This window comes from Phoenix dactylifera, chromosome 5 (genome assembly GCF_051530095.1).
Source record: "Phoenix dactylifera cultivar Ajwa chromosome 5, Ajwa_hap1_PhDact_Kaust_v1.1, whole genome shotgun sequence".
Classification (NCBI taxonomy): domain Eukaryota; kingdom Viridiplantae; phylum Streptophyta; class Magnoliopsida; order Arecales; family Arecaceae; genus Phoenix; species Phoenix dactylifera.
In genome coordinates this window covers 31,762,924-31,784,642 of record NC_143194.1, presented here as the reverse complement: position 1 = coordinate 31,784,642, position 21,719 = coordinate 31,762,924, and the positions used below count along the sequence as shown (strand labels likewise).

Sequence of the window (21,719 nt, the reverse complement as noted above, 5' to 3'; positions counted from 1 at the left end):
TATGTTGAGGGGACCTTGGTCACTTGGGGGGCTGATGAAGACATTGTTGATAAAGATCTGGATGCATACTAGGAATTAATTCGAAGGCATCAGAACAAGTATATGATTTCGATAGGTTGAGGCAGTGCAGGTTTGCAGATAGGCAACCTTTACCGAGTTGCATTGGTAGGTAGTGAAGGAAAAGACCAGATGGAGTGGTCTGCCATGAACAACCAAGGTCTTGGGTTATTGCAGACATGTCTAGTTAAGAGGTCATGGTGTTATGATTTGAGAGGATTTTGGCATGCAGTCATTGCTGGGAAGAGCACAGAGGTTGAGATGGATGGAGTTGCTCTTTGGTGATTTTCTAGGTGGTGCTGAATGCTGAGGGATATAGTGATATGGATGCATGCCACCTACGGCTGAATTCAGCCACTAACAGCAGAGTCCACCATAAGTGGTGGAATCTAGAAACTTTCTCCAATAGCTGATACAAAAGTTAAAAGAGGTTAGGTACTGTAAAGTCATGGGCCATGCTTTGTTCTCCTCAGCAATGACTGCGTGCCAAAATGAACTTCTATTCCTGAGTAAATGAAAAAAAGTTGCTGATTGGATGTTCAAGCGCGACCATATTGTGATATGTGAACCACCCTGAAAGTTGGAGATCTTTTTGTCCTCGACACTAAAAGAAAAATTGAAAAAAGTATGTGCCACTACTCACAAATGGAAGCTGAGATGTGCTAGTGTCGTCAGTTTTGCAGTCCTACATGTGGAGATAACTTGACCATAAGCTTTCATCCTCAGCTTTACAGACGGACACTTCCCGGATGCTGAACAACATATGTTGAAAGCTGAGGACTTGAGGAGAGATTTGGAAACTACAGGCTATAATTTCTTGAAACTTTCGCAAGGGAAGAATCATGCTTGACAGAGCATTCATGCAAAACTTTTTTTCAGATAATGCATGGTTTTGCTTGGAAAAAATTTGAAGAAAACAATTGAACTTGCTGTTGAGACATCCACTTTAAGTCCACAACAAAATTGTTTGAAGCACGCACAGAACCGGAAGCGCCCCTTGTTTCAAAGAGAGGAGGACGGGTTATTCACATTTAATTTGATGGTCAGAGGCGAATTGAAAGCTAAGCAGTGGTAATTAAGATCCCCCGGGGGAAAAAGAGAGATGTCTCCTACGTTACCCGTAATATGTGGAAGTATCGACGTAATTTCATAGAGTCATTCGGTCGGCTGGCAGGGAACCAACTCCGTGATAGTTTATGTGACTCGAGTTCTGGAGAATGATAGTCATTCAGAAATCAAGGCAAACCATGCCGGTCTGCAGTAGATGTGATTGCTCTGGCCTCGGTGGAATCGAAATTCTGGTGGTCGAGCCAATGATCATCGCCGATATGGTTGGCTTGTCAGAACATTGTGAGTGTGACACAGGAACAATAGCTTTGCTGCTTCATGATGACTTGGGAATGGCAAACACCATATTCAGAGAAAGGGGGGAATGGTCCTATAGGCTGTTATAAGTCTATCTTTGCGAACCTCATTTCAGAAGGAATGGTTTGGTGAAGAGTATATTAGTAGGTATGTTAGGAAAAAGGTTCTTGTCTGGATGTGAACTTGTTATGTGTTATCGTGAGTGAGAGCCAAGTCCTAAGACCTTGTAGGTGATCCGAAAACTTCCACATACCTCCAGATTGGTCTGCCGAGGTTCAATGTTTGAATTCGAACACTATGCATCCTTTGAAGTGCATAATCTCTAGTATGCAGTTGCCTGGGGGCTTGCATGGTTTGGTTTGATCTTATGTGATGTGGATTAGTGTGACAATTCGATTCAATTTGACTATTTGTTGGTTTTGAAGTGCAGTTGTGCAAGATTTATCATGATTCGATTTGGTTCCGAGGTAGTCCACGGAAACCAATCCAAGTGCAATTTAGCATAGTTCAGTTATGACTACAACATGTCATGAGTAACTGTCTATGATCTATTTTGATGAATGAAAAGAACTTACTATAAAGCAGTAAAAAGAAAGTAGACTGCTATGAGTTATGTTAATATCATATTGCATGCATTCTTAGGATATATCTTTTCTGTTTCCTGACAAAGGTGATCAGTGTCTTTTTATATCATATTAAACAAGGCGTAGAATGCTTTGAGTTACGTTAATGTCATATTAAACAAGGCCATCGACTAGGGCGATATATGTTTTTCTTTCATTGAATGAGGTAATGAAATTTGATATGTTACAAAGCCATATATTGAAGCATCAATATATATCCCTTGTTACACCGATGACCATTACCTAAATTCGACATCAAATTTAGGTGTTCGACATGATCCAAGGCCAATCTCTCTTTGATAGACTGTACCACTTAGTCCAAACAAATGTTTTGTTTGAATCTAGAACTTCCATGATGGTAATTTGCTGCAACACTTGTTTGGTTGTGCAAGTGGATCGTGAGTGTCTTCCTCTTTTTGAAAGTGAGCAATTTTTGCCATTTGGTTTGCTTGGAAGCAAGGATAGTGGAAGGGCATTTCTATAACGAAAGTCATTTTCAACTGCTTCGAATATTTGGCTAGTGTGGAGGAGGAGAGGCATGGACACCCCCAAGTGGGTGGCGAGATTATCCCATTTTAGTATTAATAATAGAATAAAATATATAGTATAGAAAGAAGGATAGTGATAGACACTCTTTCTCCTATACAAGTATGTATTAAACAAATTAATTGTTGTTGTTGTATTATTTTTATTCTACCAATATTTAATAATATTATTTATCATAATTATTCTCTAGTTGAATAAATTAGTATTGTTTAAAATGGATACTTAATTAACATAAATTAATTATGGAAACAATCATGTATTTAGTAATAAAATAAAATTATTTTGTTATAAATATGCTTAATACCATCCAGATAATAGTTTATATTGGTTTTTAATATTAAAATCGCCAGTCACTTTCAATAATAAAATAAGGAACCTAAATAGTTTTGTTAATTAAATATATTACTAGTTATTTCAATAATAAATTCAAGTGAATCAACCTATGGATCTAATCAAAAATTGGAAAACATAGAACCCTCGATCACCGATATCGAACAATGCTTACTTTGAGTGGAATAGAAGGAGAAAATGCTCGTCAAGCCTCACCATTGCTAGGGCTACCTTAGATCGAGTGCGAAGGAGGAGTTTGTGAGACAATCTAATCGATTAGGAGAGGAGAATTATTGAGACCGCTGATTTGGTTTGTTTTTCGTCTTGCTTGGATATAGATTACAATGACTTTCAAACTTTTTTATTCATCTATCTATCTATCGATCTATCGATCTATCTATCTATATAGATTTTAAAATGAAACCCTTTTCCCTCGAGAGACAAGTAAATCCAAGACACTTTGGTTGAGCTTCCTCAAGATGTTCCCCACCTCCGGCAGTAAAAAGTTAAAATAGGATAAAAGGAAAAACTCAGCTTTACCAAAATGTCTTTTTCCTTTCCAGGCCTCCGGACAAATCAGACGGTGCGCGACAACACTCCTTCACTCGCGGCCAAGATCCATTAATCAGAGCTCAATCCGTGGCACACGTGTACCTCGCAACTACACTTCCTTTCCCACCTCACGTGACCCAACCGCGCCTACGGCATTTGGGATACGGCCGCTGATTGGCGCGAGCGGCATCATGTTTGTAAACACGAACTTCAAAAGTCCAGGTGTATGCGATGGGATTGATCGGAAGGTGTGGTTCTTCGAGCCGTTTTGCAGCGGGGCCACCGAGCGGACTCGAAAAAAATATCGCAGTAAGTTTAAATTTCTCTCACTTTCGTCCGTTCCGTGAAAAAGCCTCGGTTGTTCTACCGAGCCTGCACCCACTGCCGCCTTCTGACCCATCACACGCCCTTGCCAGCGTTTGCTGCTCCCCGGACTTACTCTCCTCCCCTTCCCGCTCTCTTCCTTCCCTTTCCCCCTTTTTTTTTTTTTTATCTCCTCTCCCTTCTCCTCTCCATATCTTTTTCTCCTTCTAGGACGCAGTAAATAAAAAGAGAGAGAAGAAAGGAAAAGCAAAATAGCTGAGAGCACTGCCTCTGGCTCGCCCAACAATGGAATCGTTCAACTTGCTCAAGTACTGGAGGGGCGGTGGTGGAGCGGCTCTAGCCGCAGCCGCCGCTAGCATGCACAACACCGCCGCCACCACAACCACCGTCGCCACCTGTGTCCTCGACCCATCTGGCGAGACCGACGACGAAGACGGCCATGACGGCGACGATGGCCCCTTCTTCGATCTCGAGTTCGCCGTGCCGGAAGAAGACGGCGAGGGGGAGGAGGGGGAAGGTGCAGAAGAGAAGGATGGCTCTGCGGTGGCGGTGGAGGCGGAGGCAGATGAGGAGGATGAGGAGGAGAGGGAGTTCAATTTCGCGGTGTCTTCGGAGGGTAGCTGTGGCGGCGGCCTCCGGTCGGATTCCCTCTCGCCCTCCGACGATCTGTTCTTCAAAGGCGAGCTCGTGCCGCTGGAGCCATCCTCGATCGTCATCACCTCCTCCGAGGCCGATCCCAAGCCCCAGTTCGCCGTCTCCCTTCTCAAGTCCGCCACCAAGTTACGGGTCTTCATGTTAGGCCTTCGGAAGTCTAAATCCACACCGGTGGAGCCAAATGGGGCTCCCACCGCTCCAGCCACGGCCACGGAGGTGGTGGCGGCGTCACCGAAGCAGCAATCTCAGCCGCAGCAGCAGAGCAAGTTCTTCGTTAAATTTAAGGTGGAGGAGGTGCCGATCATCTCGCTTTTCACCCGCGACAACAGCTCCCGAAACTCCATCGGCGGTAAAGCGGCCAAACCCCAGGCGGACTCCGCGGCGGCGCCGTCGTCGGCTGCGGCGGATGAGAAGAAGTTCTCCAAGGAAGTGGTACAGAAGTACCTTAACAAGATCAAGCCGCTCTACATCAGAGTATCGAAGAGGTACGCAGAGAGGCTGAGGTTCTCCGGGCAGCTGACCCCCGGTGGTGCGGCGGCGAGGAACGAAGGGGAGGAAACGGACGCAGAGGCGGAAGTAGCCGAGCCGCCGCCTGCGGCGTCGGCGGCGTCGGCAACCGGAACGGCCAGCGTCGTTAAGGGCCAGAAGGTGAACGTGCCGGCGGGGTTGAAGGTGGTGTGCAAGCGGCTGGGGAAGAGCCGGTCGGCGTCGGCCGCCGTCGCAGCGGTCCCGTCACCGCCCCCGCAGAGGCGGGACGACTCGCTGCTCCAGCAGCAGGACGGGATCCAGAGCGCCATCGCGCACTGCAAGCAGTCGTTCCACGCGGCCAAAGGTACGAACGCTCCGGATCCGGTCACCACTCCTAAGTAGCGGTTGGTGATGGTCTTAAAATTTAGGTTTCGGTCTCTCATGGTGGCTTTGGGCCCGTTTTGGCAGGGTCCGAGCCGCCGCTGGAGCGGTCCAAGAGCGATCCGAGCGATGGGAGGTCCGATTAGGGCGACTGCGTTTGATGATTTTATCCTCACCGTTGGTGGACGCGAGACACAAAAAAAAAAAAAGGTCAGATGTCTTGCGATCTGTAGCCCTTAGGCCTTAGCAAATACTTAGAGCGGCGAAACGTCTCTTTTAGCCGCGGTGACGTTGTGCTTCTTTCTCCTTGTTTTTCAAGATTTTAAGTGGTGGTGCTTATGTAATTATATATCTTCTATTCTATATCTATTCGAACTTTATCTTGTGATGCAGTCGTCTTTTGTCGTCTTCGTAACACGGAAGATGAGGGGAGAGGAAGAAGGCAGCTTCTTTTTTTCCCTTCTCGTTCTCGTGTGGAGAAGACAATTACATTCACAGATGTGAAAGATTCCACGGCATAGGGAACCCTGCTGCAATTTTTCTTTAACCATCACTGTCGAAAAAATACATATTTTTGAGCATTTAGATGCAACGCAACGCTGCAGCAGCAGCTCTGGCGCAGTCCTGTGTGTGTATAGATATATATCTTTAGCGCTTTCGCTTTCCCGTCTTTCTTAGCGTGGTTGGTTGGGTCGTCGGGAACCTGGAAATCCGGGCCTTTCTTAGTTTGGGGAAAGAGAAAGCAGCTGCCTAAGGCCAGAAAGGAAACCTGAAAAGCTTTGACACCTGTGAGATTAGAAAAAGAAGTGCAAAGGCCAAGCCTCTTCTCTTTCCCTCTCTACATCCTCCCCACCTTTTCTTTTTTCAACAGTTTGGAGGTGGCAGGGTGGCTCTCTCTCCAATCGTTCTTTTGGATTCATCTCTCCTCGTTTCCTGCGACTCTCCTCTCTCTCTCTCTCTCTCTCTCTCTCTCTCTCTCTATGTTTGTTCCTGCACTAGGCGACTGCAGAGAAGGTACGGCCAGGATGCAATTTGTCTGCTTGCTTGTTCCACATGAAACGAGCTGCACCCCAACTCGAAAGGCGCAACGATGGGAGGTGTCGGTATTACGACCGGCCTGAGGCCAAAACAGAGCCTTAACACGTCCGGTTTCTGCATTCAATTCGGTTGTCCGCGCGGGCGTCAACGAATCCTATGCTCTGGTTTTTAAATCGGGTGTCCATGTGATTCCTGCACAAGGGAAGCGAATAGAGAGGCTCGTGGACTCGCCCGCCGATTCTTAACGGCTCTTACTCTACTTTTTAATGCTAAACGAGGTAAGCCATTTGGGGCTTCTCGAGTAACGTGGCGGTTGAGATAAATAAACCGGGATGTGATTAGCTTCGTGCTCGAAATCGTGGATTGTCGGTGAAATCACCAACATGGGATGAAGGTGGGTGTGATGCTGCTTGTCATTCTAAATTGGAAGGGACGATATATTTGTCTTTACCGGACATACCGGCCGGACTTATGTGTCATAATAGTGTTTTTTTATTGGATTATTAGTGGAAGGGTCCCAAAGCATAAATGCCCAATTAATCTTGCCATTATTAGGTTACCCGGAAGACCCGGGAACTCCTGCCCTTTTCACTGTGCTTGGAGGCCGGATATATCATAGGGTACATAGGTCTAAAGAAGAAAAAAAAAATAGAGACTTTGATAACAGAATAGTCTGAAACATTGGATATCAAATTTTGGAGCAATATGAATTGAGTTGAACTCTCCTCTGCTGCCAATGGAGATTCTACTTATATAGAGGGCTCATCATCTAAACTTGGATATAGAACTACGTGGCATCTCATCACTCTTGCAAATGATATGGGGTTTTTTTCTACTATTTCAAAACTCTATATGTTGATGACGATAGCGGGCACAATGGAGGAGGATTGTGTATGTAGCAGTGCATCGCGATTAGTTAAATTAGTCTCCATACAAGATTTTAATAATTACGTCATAAACTATTATCTGGTTGTGGTGCGTCGCTTGCAATATTGATAGTGGATTTCGTATTAAATTTTTGTTCTCTGATTGTTAAATTATCTTGACTCGTATAACTTGTTCAATAAATGGATTGAATCAAATCAAGTTAAAAAAAATATTTAACTTATCAAAAAAAATTTGCAATTTGATGTATTTTTAAAACCAATCAAAATTATAAGGTATTAGCTATATCTCGCGATGGTTGGCTTGGTTTTTTCAACACACCGATAGAAAATCATGATCCATATTCTATTTTAGTGACTAACACATGCACTGTTAAAATATTATTATAATTTGATATGTTTACTGATGATATCATCATTTCATCATTAATGTATAAGATTTTAGTGATACCATAATGTATCGCCAGTAAAAACATAGATTTTTAATGACCACTCTATAAGCTCATCATTAACAATATAGACATATGGTGACTATTTTAAAATACCGTCACTAAAATCATATGTTTTAGTGGTGAATCATAAAATTGTCATTAGTATATTCACTAATATTATTTTTAGTATTAAAAATTATGACAATATACTGCATTGTCTTTATAAACACAGAGTTTTATTGTGCCACTTTATCATAACGTCTCTAAAAGATATATACCTACAGTGACTATTTTAAAATATCTTCACTAAAGACATAAATTTTAGTAATGAATTATAAATTTGTCATCAGTGATGTTGGGGGAAAAATGGATCGCCCAAAATACATGGATATATCGCCGGCACGTGATGACAAGTGCGACTGCGGCAACCCTCGAGGCGCCCGACCTCGAGACGCCCGACCTCAGGATGCTCGACCTCGAGACGCCCGACCTCAGAGTTCGCAGCCTTGCAGTCTTAATCTCGGTTAAGCTGAGCCCGATCGACCTCGAGCCCAAAAGAGACCCAGTCAAAGGACGAAGCAGACCCCTCCACTCCACCGGAAATCAAACCCCTCTCCTCCTCATCTGGGGTTCAATCCCGCGATCTCCGCCCCAGCGACTATCAATGATTAACGGACCTCCAGCCAGCCCAAAATCTCGGGCTATCCACGGCAACTTATTAATTTACACAATCACGTTCAATCATGATGGTAACTCATTAATTCGCACAGTCACATCACAGGTAACCCATATACCCCTCTTATAAAAAAGAGGAACTTCTTCCTTCTAAAAAGAGATCTTTTTTCTTTTTATGTAGCCTCTCTGCCGGCTCCATCAAAAAATCTCCTCTAACTTAAGCATCGGAGGGCCGGCGTCGGAACCTTCGGCCATCGGCTTCTTGCAGGTTCCCCGGAGGACGCAGCCTGCCGCTGCATCCCCTGCTGGAGCTCCTCCTCCTTGGTCCGCGGTCACCTTCGGGTCCAGTTTCCAGCAACAAGTGATTTGGTCAATATCAATTTTGACATCAAACTTATAATAACATAATATATCATCACTAAAAATATAGACTTTTATTAACCACTCTATAAATTTATCATTAAAGGCAGTGCCGGCTCGAGCCTTAGGCGACCGCCCCCGGCTCACGGAAGGCCCCCCGCCCGACTCGTGAAGAGTCTTTTTTTTTTTTTTGAGTCACATCCGAAAGCTGGCTGCAGGGTTGACGGGCGACGGCGGCCTGCTACAGTCCCCATCTTCCCGACGAGGCAACGGGTGCGGGCCGACGGCTATGCCTATGCTGCTACCTCCTGAGAGCCTGAGACAGGCTACGAGCCTATGATCCGTTAGGGGCCTGAGACAGGCAGAGCGGGGTGGGGCGCCGGGGCGTACGGCGTACCTTCCGTTCTCCTCTCAAAGCAGTCGGCAGAAGCCAGAAGCCGCAGAACCCTTCAAAGCACCCAAAAAAAAAAAAAACAGAGCGTACCTTCCGACTTCCGTTCTCCTCTCCGGCTCTCCCGATCTCCCCTCAGGCCTCAGTGCTTCTTCACTTCAGTTCTTCGGCAGTTCGGCCCTTCCCTAATCCCTAGTTTCCCACTCTACCGGCAGCCGGGAGGCTCGACCGTCGATGGCTTGAGGCTCGACGCCTCGACCACCCCTGCTTCGGACTCCGGAGTCCGAATCTCCTCTCCAGCTCTGCTCGCCGTCCTCGGCTCCTCCGGGCTCCGGGCTCCGGCTCCTCGGCTCCGTCCTCGGCTCCGGGCCTCCGGGCTCCGGCTCCTCGGCTCCGTCCTCGGCTCCGGCCTCCGGCTCCTCCGACCTCCGGCCCTCCGGGTTCCGGCCTCGTCGCCTCGTCGGCTCATCCCGACTCCCGTCCTCCACTCAGAGTGGAGCATCATTCGGCAGCTCGGCTATTCCCAACTCCCAAATCCCAAAGGGCAAAGGCAGCCAAAATCAAATCCTAGGCTTAGGCTAAGGGTGAGTTTTAATATTTTATATTGACTAATCACTATTCACTATTTACTAATTATTTCATGAAAGTATTTGTTGATTGTTGTTTTATTTTCTAATAGTTCTGTGAATCTGTGATTACCGAACAATTGAAGTTTTTCAAAATTAAAGTTGATAAAATCTTATTTGTCGTCAAGTATGTCACAAGAAAGATTAAATGGATTAGCTATATTATCGATTGAAAATAGTATTTTAATGGATCTTGAGTATAAAAATTTGATTAGTAATTTTGCATCTCAAAAAGGAGTTATTTTTACATAAAATTTTAAAGTATTTTATACTTATTAAAAAAATTTCATTATTTAAAAAAAAAGGCCTCTTTTTGTGAGTTCGCCTTAGGCCCCCAAATGTTTTGGGCCGCCCCTGATTAAAGGCATATATCCACAATGACCATTTTAAAATGCTATCACTAAAGACAAAAGTTTTAGGGATGAATCATAAAATCGTATAAGTTGACTAAGATTGATTTTAGCACAAATATTATTTTCCTAACTTTAAAAATCTCTGCTTAGTGATAAATATTTTTGTGATAAAATAAAAATAGTCATAATATATATATATTATGCAACAGTATTTCTTTTCGTCATTAGAGATACAGAGCAAAATGGTTTATTGTAATCGTTTTTTATTTTCATCACTAAATACGAGATTGACTACGACTAAAATTATGTTTCGCCGCTAAAAGTTCATCGCCAAAATTTTGAATTCCTGCATTGTGCATACGGTCATATAGTGCATGCTGTGTAGGATATAATTTTTGGGAGAGAGAGAGGAGAGTGGCTCAATTCAAGCATGCACAGGTTGGCTCAGATGGGGTACAGGAAAACAGGATTTGATCCAATTCACTGGCAATCTGCATGACTTAGACAATGTTTCTTGTGCCCCATATTTTAGCCGAATATTTTGTTAAACGGTGGCATCAACTTGATCCTTTGATTTAAAAATTTTGTGTGCAGACTTGTCATCAAGATAGACGCAGGGAATAGGTTATGGTATGGTACTTGTGAGATGCTACAGGAAACAAGATAGAAGTGTGGCACGTGAAGGCCTTGAATGAGATCACATGCCACTGGCTTCTGCACCTCCCTTGCTCAGAAGGACCAATTCCCTGAAATAATTTACACCGGAGGAGGGGCCGGGAATTTGTCATAGTGGTTTCTGCCTAACTCTGATGGAGTAATATGATGCTTAGTTTCAAGATTCGCAAATTCATAATTTGTTGATTACGATCGGAAGGAAAATTCTAAGAAATGAAAAATCACTTAAGGACAGTCCTAACTTGTTGGATTAGCTAAGTTGGTGGATGTTGCCATATTTTAAGAAAAATATGGTGCGGACATCAGTGCCAGATCAACCATTACTCGGGTCGATGGTCGCTATAAGGTCCAGCCAGTTCAGCCAGTCCAGTTAGTTTGATTTTATTTTGAATTAATTTTATGTTATTTTATTTTTTATCGATTGGGCTTATTTGCATATTGTCATTTTAAGGCTTTTATGTAATTGTTTTCTTTGTAGGGGCCTTTTTGTTATTTTGTGATTCTATATATATGACTCCATGTTCGTGTTTAGGGTCTAATGATTGACTGAATGAATTAGCCTCCTTTTTTGTTTGCAACCCTAGTGTGAAGCTACGATCATAGCCAGATGAGAAGTCTGATTCTCCCTCCTCCTCTTCACTTTTTCCTCCTTCTCCCTCTTTTTTCGGCATTGTCCTACATCAAAATATCATGAAAATATAGAGCCTATATTGTTTGGATTGTTCTCCAAAATTCAATCATTTTGCAGCAATGATGGAGGAATTACCCTGTTCGAATTCCAAGGACTTCCTAATAAGAACATGGAACCCCCTTCCAAGTTTCAATAAAATTACTACTCTATAAGCTCAACTGCGTAAAACAAATGTCTTAGAATATCATAAAATGATCTTAGACTTGGGAAGATGGAATAGATTTGTTGTACAGTGGTTTATATTGACTCAGCACAAACTGGACCACCTCAATAAAAGCCAGGTTATAATCAAACATAATTATACCTAATTTTGTCCTATCGGAATTGCTTCAAAGGTCAAGTTTAGGCCGTCAGCCTATCCAATAGATCTCAAATGCAACCCTGGTCCCCAGTAAACTTCAACTATATGTCCTTATAGAGAAGATAATTTTAATTACACTTGACTCACTTGCTCCACGACCAAGTCCAAATGAGCACCTAATGTAAAACTCAACCAATTACAATGTCACAGACCATTCGCCAGATCTCAAGTCCTGTCTTACTTTTGTCCCACACATGACGTGATCATTCATATGTAACTCGATTTTCCCAATAGGTTTAAGGATCATGAACACATATTTCGATGGGGACAGAACATAAATAATTAGTGAAATGCAGCTGAGTCACGGAACCAGCACAGTACCAGAAGCAACCGGTCTGCGAACCCAACGCAGTTATCCGTTAGAATCCAAGGCACCGCATAGCTCAAAGCCCAGTACATGGTGATCTTTTTTCTAATGTTAGTGGAGGGATGTCTCATCTTTCATTTCAACCTTATAATTAGAGTGGTACCATCAAAATAGAGGGGTTCGAGAGCAAATGATACAAGGCATTTCTAATAAAAAAAGATGTACGCTTGCTAGTTTGTTTCTTTGTGTGACAAGTGTTATAAATTACAGTATATGAATGGCAGTGGGTGGTCCATGTGTTTAGCGACTGCTATATTGATTGCAATGGGGTTTTCAACGGATATGGACATGGTATTTGTTTCATAGCAAGCATGCCTCTTGTTGCTTGTCCTTCTTTGGTCCTTGTGACTGGTTTAAATGATATTGGTAAAAATGAGCATTTACATTCGGTCTCCATCTTGGGCCTTCACTAAATTAAGGGCATGCTAAGGATTCACAGCTGCTTGGTGATAACAACACTGATTTGAAGATTTGAAGAATTATTTTGATCTTCTGTAATCATAGAAGATTTGTCCGATCTTTTTTTTTTTTTTAAGTGATGAAGATCTGGAGAATCATTTTGATCTCTGATGTTATCACTTGGGTGTAGCCCAAATTTAAAGGGACAAACGTGACCCTGTCAGTCTAGGCCCAAATAAGTCATTGTGAAGGGTGCTCTTCACTTAACCTTGAAGATCAGAACTCGAGTCCCAAGTATGGCCGTGGGATTGCTGATGAATGGGGCCACAAGGTTCGGTTGCCTCTTTGTCTTCCCTGCAGAGGGACCATGTTGGAGTTCGGTCATACATCTCTTTTGCCAATCAATATTGTCCATGATGGGCAAAGCAAAGAGCAAATAATTCTTCTTTCACTAAGGACTTTTTTTTTTTGATTTTGGATGCAAGAATACTTAGGGTTTGCAAATGAACGGCTTGCACTTGAGCAGCTTTGTATGCAATTAAAAACGGGTTGGGTGCATCTATTTTGGCCAATAGATGATTAAAAAAAATTTTCCGAATGCCCCCAAGAAATCATCAAGGAAAGTAGCTGCAGATCTATAAACTATTCCTGTATATAATATGACAACATACAAATTTTAATCCTGAAACACTGATCACCAAGATCCCTTTATCACATGGCAGAAGGGGATTGGTCTAACTCGTAGGACTTGATGCATAATGCAAGGGATGGTTGAAAATGAAGGTGCCAAACCAGCACCAGGTGGGTACTGACTTTTTTATATTTTGATTGATCCTAGAAAGCAGGCTTCAATAGAAAGGAGGGTTGGTATATGAAATGATATTAATAATTAAGAAGATTTTGAATGTACTTTAAATAATTATTTCATTTATCCCTTAAAAGGAAAATTGTGTATACTTTTTTTTTCTTCCAAAATCTGACTCGACTTAGGTATTTAGTGCTTGGTCGGTTTGGTTAGATATCGGAACTGATTTATTAGAATTAGGCTCAGAGCAATTAGTCGTACCTTTAAATAGAAGCAAAAAAAGAGCAATGAAGGTTGTCAGACTTTATCCAAATAGGGATCTTCCTATGACTAAGTCAGGTCAGGCTCTAAGGAATAGTGAAGATCCAAGCAACGAAAAATGGAGGAGAATGTTAGAATGAGCATACATAGAGGTCCACTAGGTTTGGATTATATGTAGTAAGGGTTGGTGTCGGTTACCACGAAGGGCAAATGGACATCTTAACTGCTCGACGAGCAGCAACTATCCTTACATTATGCATGTTGCGGGACTAAACTACCTAGGACATGCCTTCGTAGCTGAGCAGTAATTGGCGCATATTGGAGGAGCTTTAGCCAACTTTATGGTACAATTAGTGGAGGCTACATGGCGAGTTCCCATTGGTCCATCGATTAGGTTGGCAAAGGTTGGATTCGAAGCGTATCATCCTTCTAAAACTCAAATACTTATATCCTTACAAAAGCTTTAAATTGGTATACAAGCCTCTTTTAAAGTACGAGAATTGCAATAATACCTCAACGATTAGCTTAGATACGAGAATTAGCTTAGCTATAATATATAGAAAATAAATAAGTAGAGAGAGAGGGAGAGGAGGAGGATAAATATTCTCTCATCTCGAGAGAAGAGTAGTCCATATCTCTCTATAAATATAGAGTTAGGTTAGGATAATATAGAGCATATTTAGTCCAAATACTTTCTACTAGAAATCAATAATCGACCTTTCAAAATAAAAATCATGTTGAATGTGATTTTATGTATAAAATGCTTAGAAACTAAAAACACCGCATGGTTCCCAGATCTTTCATCCATGAATCAGGTCTATGAAATCAAACAATTTTAAAAAAATGATGCCATATCTATCATCCAGAAGCATCCAAATTAATTCAAATTTGACATGTATCTATTTTAAAGTATTTAGATAAATATCCGTGGTTTAAATTTGGAAATTATATAATGTATAGTATAATAAAGCTCACTAGATTTATTACCATCATTCACTTTATGGTTGCTCTCGACGCATAGGCAAGACATTTCTAAAATAAATAATCTATAGTCTCTATACCGGTTTTTATTTTCAGAGGTATATCATTGATTTTCATTATAATGTATTTGAGTCCAAATTTATATTTTAAGAGTCCTAGCTTAACTCTTTTTATATATACTTTAAGAGCACTAATTTGGTTGATTTACATGTCTAATATTTTTAAAATAAGTCTGTAATCACCAATGATATCTTATGCTTCTCTTCAACTTCACGTAACATGCCCAATAATTGTACACAGTCCCTGAGAAGATATCATCCACCGAAAATAAATTTAATTTTCCTCTCTCGAATTTGAAACCAGCTCCTACTCCACCAAAAATACTCTCCACCAAGAACGCTGTAGGATTTGCAGCAAGAAAAGAAAAGAAAAGAAGGCAGTATGATAAAATTCCTGTTCACATGACCGTAGCCAAGCATACTCTATTTTTCAAGTCCTGCTCTCTCAAAGACAAATCCAACGTCATGGTGCAATTGAGCGTCACGTCCAGGTCCCGCCTGTAGATCCCGAGCACGTCCACCCTTCCCTTGAGATCGGTGTGGCTCGTCACGTTGACGGTCCCACCAAATAGAACGGTGCCCGTGACATTGGGCAGGCCCGCCACCTCGTCGGCCAGAACCTCCACCGTCACGTTCATCCTCACCGTCCGGCCGGACGACACGTGCCCGCCGGGGGCGTGCGCCACCCCCACCGTCTTCCCCTCGTAGTAGAACTCGGTGACGCTGCTGTCGAAGCCGAACGAGGCCACGTTGGGGTTCTTGATGGAGACGTCGGCGATGAGGGTGGCGTTGACGGAGACCGAATCGTCGGTGCCCGAGCCTACGTCGAGCCCATGGACGTGGATGGCGTTCATTGTGAGGCTGGGGTCTTTGATCTTGAAGACGGTGAGAGCAAGGACGAGAATGGTGACGCCGAGGAGGATGACGGCGGCGCTGCAGCACCCGCAGCAGAAGAGGAGGCAGCGGCGCTTCCGGAGGTACTGGGACGACTTCCACCTGCTAGATTCCTCTTCGTCGCTGCCGATGGATCCGTTGAACGGGGTGGCCGGGCTCGTCGGATGGGCCAGCGGCTTGGCCTGATCCTCTTCCATTGAAGTCTGAAAAGATAAGGGGGTGAGGGTGGTGGGAGAGGTTAATTCCTTGAGTTCCGCGTTTGTAATTGCCATCGCTGCATCCATTCCATTGATATATAAATGGAGGGTGAGGAGAATGTAATTTTGTTTTGGTTATTTGTCATTGTGATAACCGAGCTAGCACGGCTGATTGTTGACTATGAAACTATTGAGTTTGAGACACGGTTTGGTGAATTCTATATTGGGGTCTCAAATTAAAGATTATAGCGTGTGGAAAACGGGAAGTCATTTGTTGCGTACTTGCGTGGTCAAGAGATGAGAATTTTGAAGGCCTAAGATAGGTACTTCAAGAAAAAAAAAAAGAGAAGATTCTGGATTTAATGAGATCGCACCAACGCCACTATGTCGTCGCACCCTAGTTTGCCTTGTTTTATTATCTATCAATATAATAATTTAACTAGTATTTGTTTTTTCTTCTGTTTTTTTTTTAATTAACCGGATGGGTTCTAGAGACATGTTTGTATTGGAGAGAGACTTGAAGAAAGAACCGAAAAGTATTTTAATTCAACATACTTTAGATCATAGTTGCGTAGTTTATTTGTAAGATGATGATTTTAGATTTGGGGCAAAAATAACATGTTTACAACTATATTTGTATCCCATGAATTCTGGAAGGGCACTCGAGGATTGTCATATATATCGTGGGTTAATGAAGCTCGAGGATGTTTTTAATATGCGTTACAATAGTCACGAAGAATAACGGATCAGAAAGAAAAAAAATAAATAAAAGCACATAATCTATATGGTTTTAAGACATACTCAATAATATGAGTTAATAATATATAGAGAGTAATATAGCTGAGGAACCCCCCCCCCCCCCCCCCCCCCCCAAAAAAAAAAAAAGAAAAAAGAAAAAAGAAAAAAATAAAATGAAATAAAATAAGAGAATTAATGTAAGAGTTTTCAATCCACTCCCTATTCATATATAGAATCTGAAGTCACATGATTATTCTTCCAGTTGTGGCTGGTTACGTATTCTTTAAAATTTCTATGCAATGATAAATTAGATAACCCTCTATTTCTGAAAGTGAAAATTAAGCACCAGCGAACCCAGTACTCCTCTAAAATGTATTTGTTTTTGAGGAAGCTTCTTATGTGATTTCCGGCCCAATCATGGGATTTTTTTCTATTGAGTTACCGGGTCAAATGAAGTCCACCATTCTCCAGGATTGAACTCTTCTTTCCAGTGAGATGAACGTAAGCGGCACTCTGAGTCTATGGCCATTAGGACTTATCAGCTGCAGGACTCGGTCAAAGACTCCTTAAGGATAGTCCAAACGAGAGAAGCTTATTTCCTCCACTAATGTGGAAAAGGAAAAGGGTGAGAAGGAAAAAATCAATAGCCAAGTCTATGACTGCAGTTGTCACTCTGATCTCTGAAGTCATGTTAGGTCAAGAATGCCAGATCATGAATCTATTAACACCATAATTAATATTTAGCGGCCATGTTTCAAATCATTGCAGACTCTTCAAATAGTACCGTATTGGTGTTAAAGTCATTCAAACTTTTAAACTATAAGAAAAGTCTATGAAATTATTAGGTATTGCCAATGTCATAATCTTGGAACTGATAGAATGTCCAATAACGACTATTCTATATAAAGTGTCACATATCTTACCAATGCCATGAGGAAAGAAAACGCATGCCAATTAGGGTCTCGCCCAACTAACAGAGGACTCAGTATGGGAAGCAGAGTGTTATGGCTCTCAAGAGGCTTTGCCATCATACAAATGCCCCTAGTGAATAAAAGTCTGCAAAGCCTTTTGAAGAACTGAAAATATGGTTGGTTTCTTCTAGAGAAAGATCCGAAAATTCCTATCTAACCATGTGTGCCAACAGACCGCCAACGCCGTCTGATCCCATGCTCTTCTATAGGTCTTCTTTAATTACTTGTCGTCTCCAGGCGATCCATAGGTCTCAATATTAGCAATATATTACCTAACTAAGCAAATAAATCCATAATTACAATTAATAGAAATTCTTAAAATATATATATATATATATATATATTATTCGGTATCAACATAAATCTATTTTATCACAAAAGAAATCTATTCTAGTATAAAATAAATCTATTCATTTAATAAATTCAAATCAAAATTGCAAATTCTACAAATCTACTAATATTAAATTTAAAACAAAAGTAAGAGAAAATAGCCTGATTGAAGGCAGGTCGAAGCGCGTAGACGCTGTCACAAAGAAGTATTTACTTCCATGTACGGATCTCCCAGTAATCCTCCTCGGAGATACAACGATCCTAAACTTTTTCTTCAGTACGTCTCGGAAGAAGCCAAATCGAAACCGATTGGACTTACAGATCCAGCGAAGAATGAAATAAAAAGAATAAAATAAACTGAATAGAATTGCAAAAATAAAAATCAGAAGTGGCTGAAGGAAGAACTTTTCTCTAGAATTTTTTTAGTATTTTTTTTCTAATTTTTCATGTCCAGAATAGATGAAATAGGGGGTATTATTTGAGCAAGAGCTTTTTGATCTTTTTTGCGGACACACCTGCGGTGATTTCGTGAATGCCCTAGCGGGCATTTCGCAAAATTCAAACGCGCATGCGGCCGAGTCGCATCCTGTGCCTCTACCCTACCCCTTAGCCACAAACTTCTTGTACAAGGGCACTTCACAAAGAGATATGAGGTCGACTCGACTCTAGCACCACATAAACTGCATCTTGTGCCTCTACCCTACCCCTTAGCCAAAATCTCTCCGGTGTGTAGTTTGTTTTTTAAGCAAGTCTGGCTATTTGGTCGTTTGTTTCGGCCTTATAGACAATTTGCTGCTAATTAGTGTTATGACACCTGAAAATCCCAATACTCATGCATGGTTGATATACGAAGAAGATGGACAATTTAGGACATGAATCAGATATTGGGCACACTTATTGGCGCACAAACCTAGGACTATATAAGTCTATGCCCTATATATCAAATAAAGGTTAGGATCAATGGTTGTGATATACGTTAGGCTGGCCAGCACGTGGCACGTGTAATCCGACTCAAATATTAGATGGTCGAGGCCCGATTGTGGATTGGATAAAGCTTGAGTTTAGAAATATGGCTGGTTTGGCTTCCAACTCTTTAGCCGGATCATGGTCTGCGTTAATGATGAAGGTATATGTGCTTATAGGCAATATCTTTCTACATCTCTCTCCTACTTAAAGGGGGAAACCTTTTGTAGCTGAACCCCCTCCTTTGTAGCTCGATTGCACCCCCTCATTTGTCATAACTGCACATTTTCAGGGTTTTATTGGTGCAATAAGAAGTCCAAAAGAAAGTAGGGAAAAAAGAGTCCATCTCCATAACGAATGTAAAGAGGTCTATGTAGGCTGTTGTATTGGATTGGTCTTTATGAACGAGGAGCAGGCCTGGATCAATGCTTTGGGAATCCATTCACACTCAAAACATAAACAATGCACACCTCTCATCTAAAGATGGAGGTGCATATCCATATTGTGTGAATAAGATTCATTATCTCGGTACCGACCTCATGCTGATAATATTTTAGTACGATGTTGATACATCCGATACAAAGTTCATTCGGTGTACCGACACTCGATATATCTCTGGCACCGTGCATCGGTTCGGTATCAATATGCATCGTTACCAACTGGAATAGCGCATAATGACTGTGAAGATCATATTTAGCTACATGGTGTATAAGTCAGGCACTTTTTTTATTAAAAAACGGAACAAGAAACAAGAAAAGCATGGGCATAGAAGCACAAATTTTACAAATTTATACGTATAACCATATCCGACCAATATGTTGAAGCCCTCCTATCAACATAGATAGAGGTTGTGTATTGTGTGGATCCAGAACGGAATTGGTCGACCACTTGTTTGTTAGATGTCCGTTTGCTAAAAGCCTTTGGATCACTTTAAACATTCAATTGCATCTAAGAGGGCGACCGAGTGGAGAAGGAAGAACCAAATTAAGCTGGAGAGGAGGGAAGGTGAGCGGCTGATTTCAGCAGCTTGTTAGGAGATTTGGAGGAAGCAAAATGGTCGACCGTTTCTCTAGAGAAAGGCCTCACCCTTGTTCTGAGAAGAACGAGGCCAATCCATTTTGTCTAACTGAAACAACACAGTCTCCTCCTTCTCCTTATTGTGTTCTCATCACAACCTTATTCTTCTTTGCTACTGTATCTACTCTTGTTCTTAGCAAACAGGGGCAGCATCTTGCTATCTCTTAGCTAGGAGATATCAAAATATTTTTATTTCAAATCTATAAGTTTAAAATCTGTGCCAAAATGATCATAAATCATAGCCACACGCGCTGGGTGCAACTCTGAGCCAAAATCGTTTGGTTGGAGACGGCCAGCGTCATGCTGCAGTTCATCATCACATCCGCATGGTGTTTGATGATCAGAAAAATCTTCGCTCTGCCACCGATTTTGGTCGACGTGGTCAAATCCAGCTTTCCCCCCACCAGATCAACGAGCAGATCCGGATCGGCGAGAAGCCGGTCGGCCATCACGTCGACCGTCACGTTGAGCCGGAACGTCTTGCGGGCCCCGGCAGTCCCGGAAGGCCCGTACGCCACCCCGATCTCCCGCGCCCGGTAGTAGAGGGCGGTGGTGCTCTCCCCGAAGCGGAACGAGGCGGCGTTCGGGTTATTCACGGAGACGTCGGCGACCACCGTCATGTTGGCGGCGTGGGGGGAGGTGAGGTTGATGTTCAGGTTCTTGACGTAGACGGAGTTCATCGTCATGACCGGGTCCTTGACCTTGTAGACGGTGAGGGCGATGATGGCGAGGACGACGGCGATCGCGACGACGACAAAGGCAGTGCAGGAGACGCAGCAGATGAGGCGGCGGCGGGAGGAGAGAGGAGTGCCGAGGGGGGTGAAGTGCTTGCGATCGGCGAGCATGGTGGCGGCGGCGATGGCGATGGCTGGGGCCGGGGGCAGGGAGGGCAGTGGGAACTCTATTATTTGGTGGGGGATACAACGAAGAGAGGTGGGGTTTATTACTACTATTATAATTGAGATATAAAATGTTAATTCAATGAATCATAAGATTTATTATTTTATTTAAATAATTGATTACTAATTTTGTACCAATAAATTAATTATTGTAATTGAAATCTAAAATACCAATTCAATGAATTATAAGATTTATTACTTTATTAGAATAATTAATTACTAATTTTGTGGTATCAAATCAATTATTGTAATTAAGATCTAAAAAATCAATTTAATAAATTATATAATTTATTACCTTATTAGAATAATTGATTGAGATCTAATAAGTCAATTCAATGAATTAATTATTATGTATTAACAAATATCCTAATTTTTTGTTTGAATGGGATCTGAAAATTACTCCTTGAGGAGTCCAAATGAAGGTATGATAAACCTCTTAGAGGTTAAACAAATTATTACCTTTTTAGAATGATTTACTGAATTATATATTGCTAACAAAAAATTAAACCAAACACTTTTTTGGATTGTTAGTAATATATTACCTAACTAAGCAAATAAATCTATAATTACAATTAATAGAAATTCTTAAAGAAAATAATATATATATATATATGTATATATTTTATTCGGTATCAATGTAAATCTATTTTATCACAAAAGAAATCTATTCTAACACAAAATAAATCTATTCATTTAATAAATTCAAATCATAAAATTGCAAATCCTACAGATCTACTAATATTAAATTTAAAACAAAAGTAAGAGGTAATATCCTAATTGAAGGCAGGTCAAAGTACGTAGACGCTGTCCCAAAGAAGTGTTTGCCCCCCGACAATCCTCTTCAGAGATACGACGACCCTAAACTTCTTCTTCAGTATGTTTCGGAAGAAGCCAAATCGAACCCGATCGGACTTGCAAATCCAGCGAAGCATGAAATAAATAAAATAAAATAAACTGAATAGAATTGTAAAAATAAAAATCAAAAGTGGCTAA

General features: G+C 41.7%; 3 protein-coding genes across 3 annotated transcripts; 1 reads left to right on the top strand and 2 right to left on the bottom strand.

Moving 5' to 3' along the window:
• Positions 1–3,266: 3,266 nt before the first annotated feature.
• Positions 3,267–5,683, top strand: MAKR2 (membrane-associated kinase regulator). Its single transcript, XM_008807426.5, has 2 exons — positions 3,267–5,283; positions 5,388–5,683. The coding sequence occupies exons 1-2, from the start codon at positions 4,083–4,085 to the stop codon at positions 5,444–5,446; spliced, it is 1,260 nt and encodes a 419-aa protein (XP_008805648.3). The 5' UTR covers positions 3,267–4,082; the 3' UTR covers positions 5,447–5,683.
• An 8,975-nt stretch (positions 5,684–14,658) lies between these two features.
• On the bottom strand, positions 14,659–16,049 carry LOC103718550 (late embryogenesis abundant protein At1g64065-like). Its single transcript, XM_008807427.6, has one exon. The coding sequence runs from the start codon at positions 15,833–15,835 to the stop codon at positions 15,056–15,058; it is 780 nt and encodes a 259-aa protein (XP_008805649.3). The 5' UTR covers positions 15,836–16,049; the 3' UTR covers positions 14,659–15,055.
• Positions 16,050–20,004: 3,955 nt separating this feature from the next.
• On the bottom strand, positions 20,005–20,727 carry LOC103718555 (uncharacterized). The gene has a single exon (XM_008807432.5). It carries the CDS (start codon positions 20,670–20,672, stop codon positions 20,064–20,066), a length of 609 nt encoding a protein of 202 aa, XP_008805654.3. The 5' UTR covers positions 20,673–20,727; the 3' UTR covers positions 20,005–20,063.
• Positions 20,728–21,719: the final 992 nt, after the last annotated feature.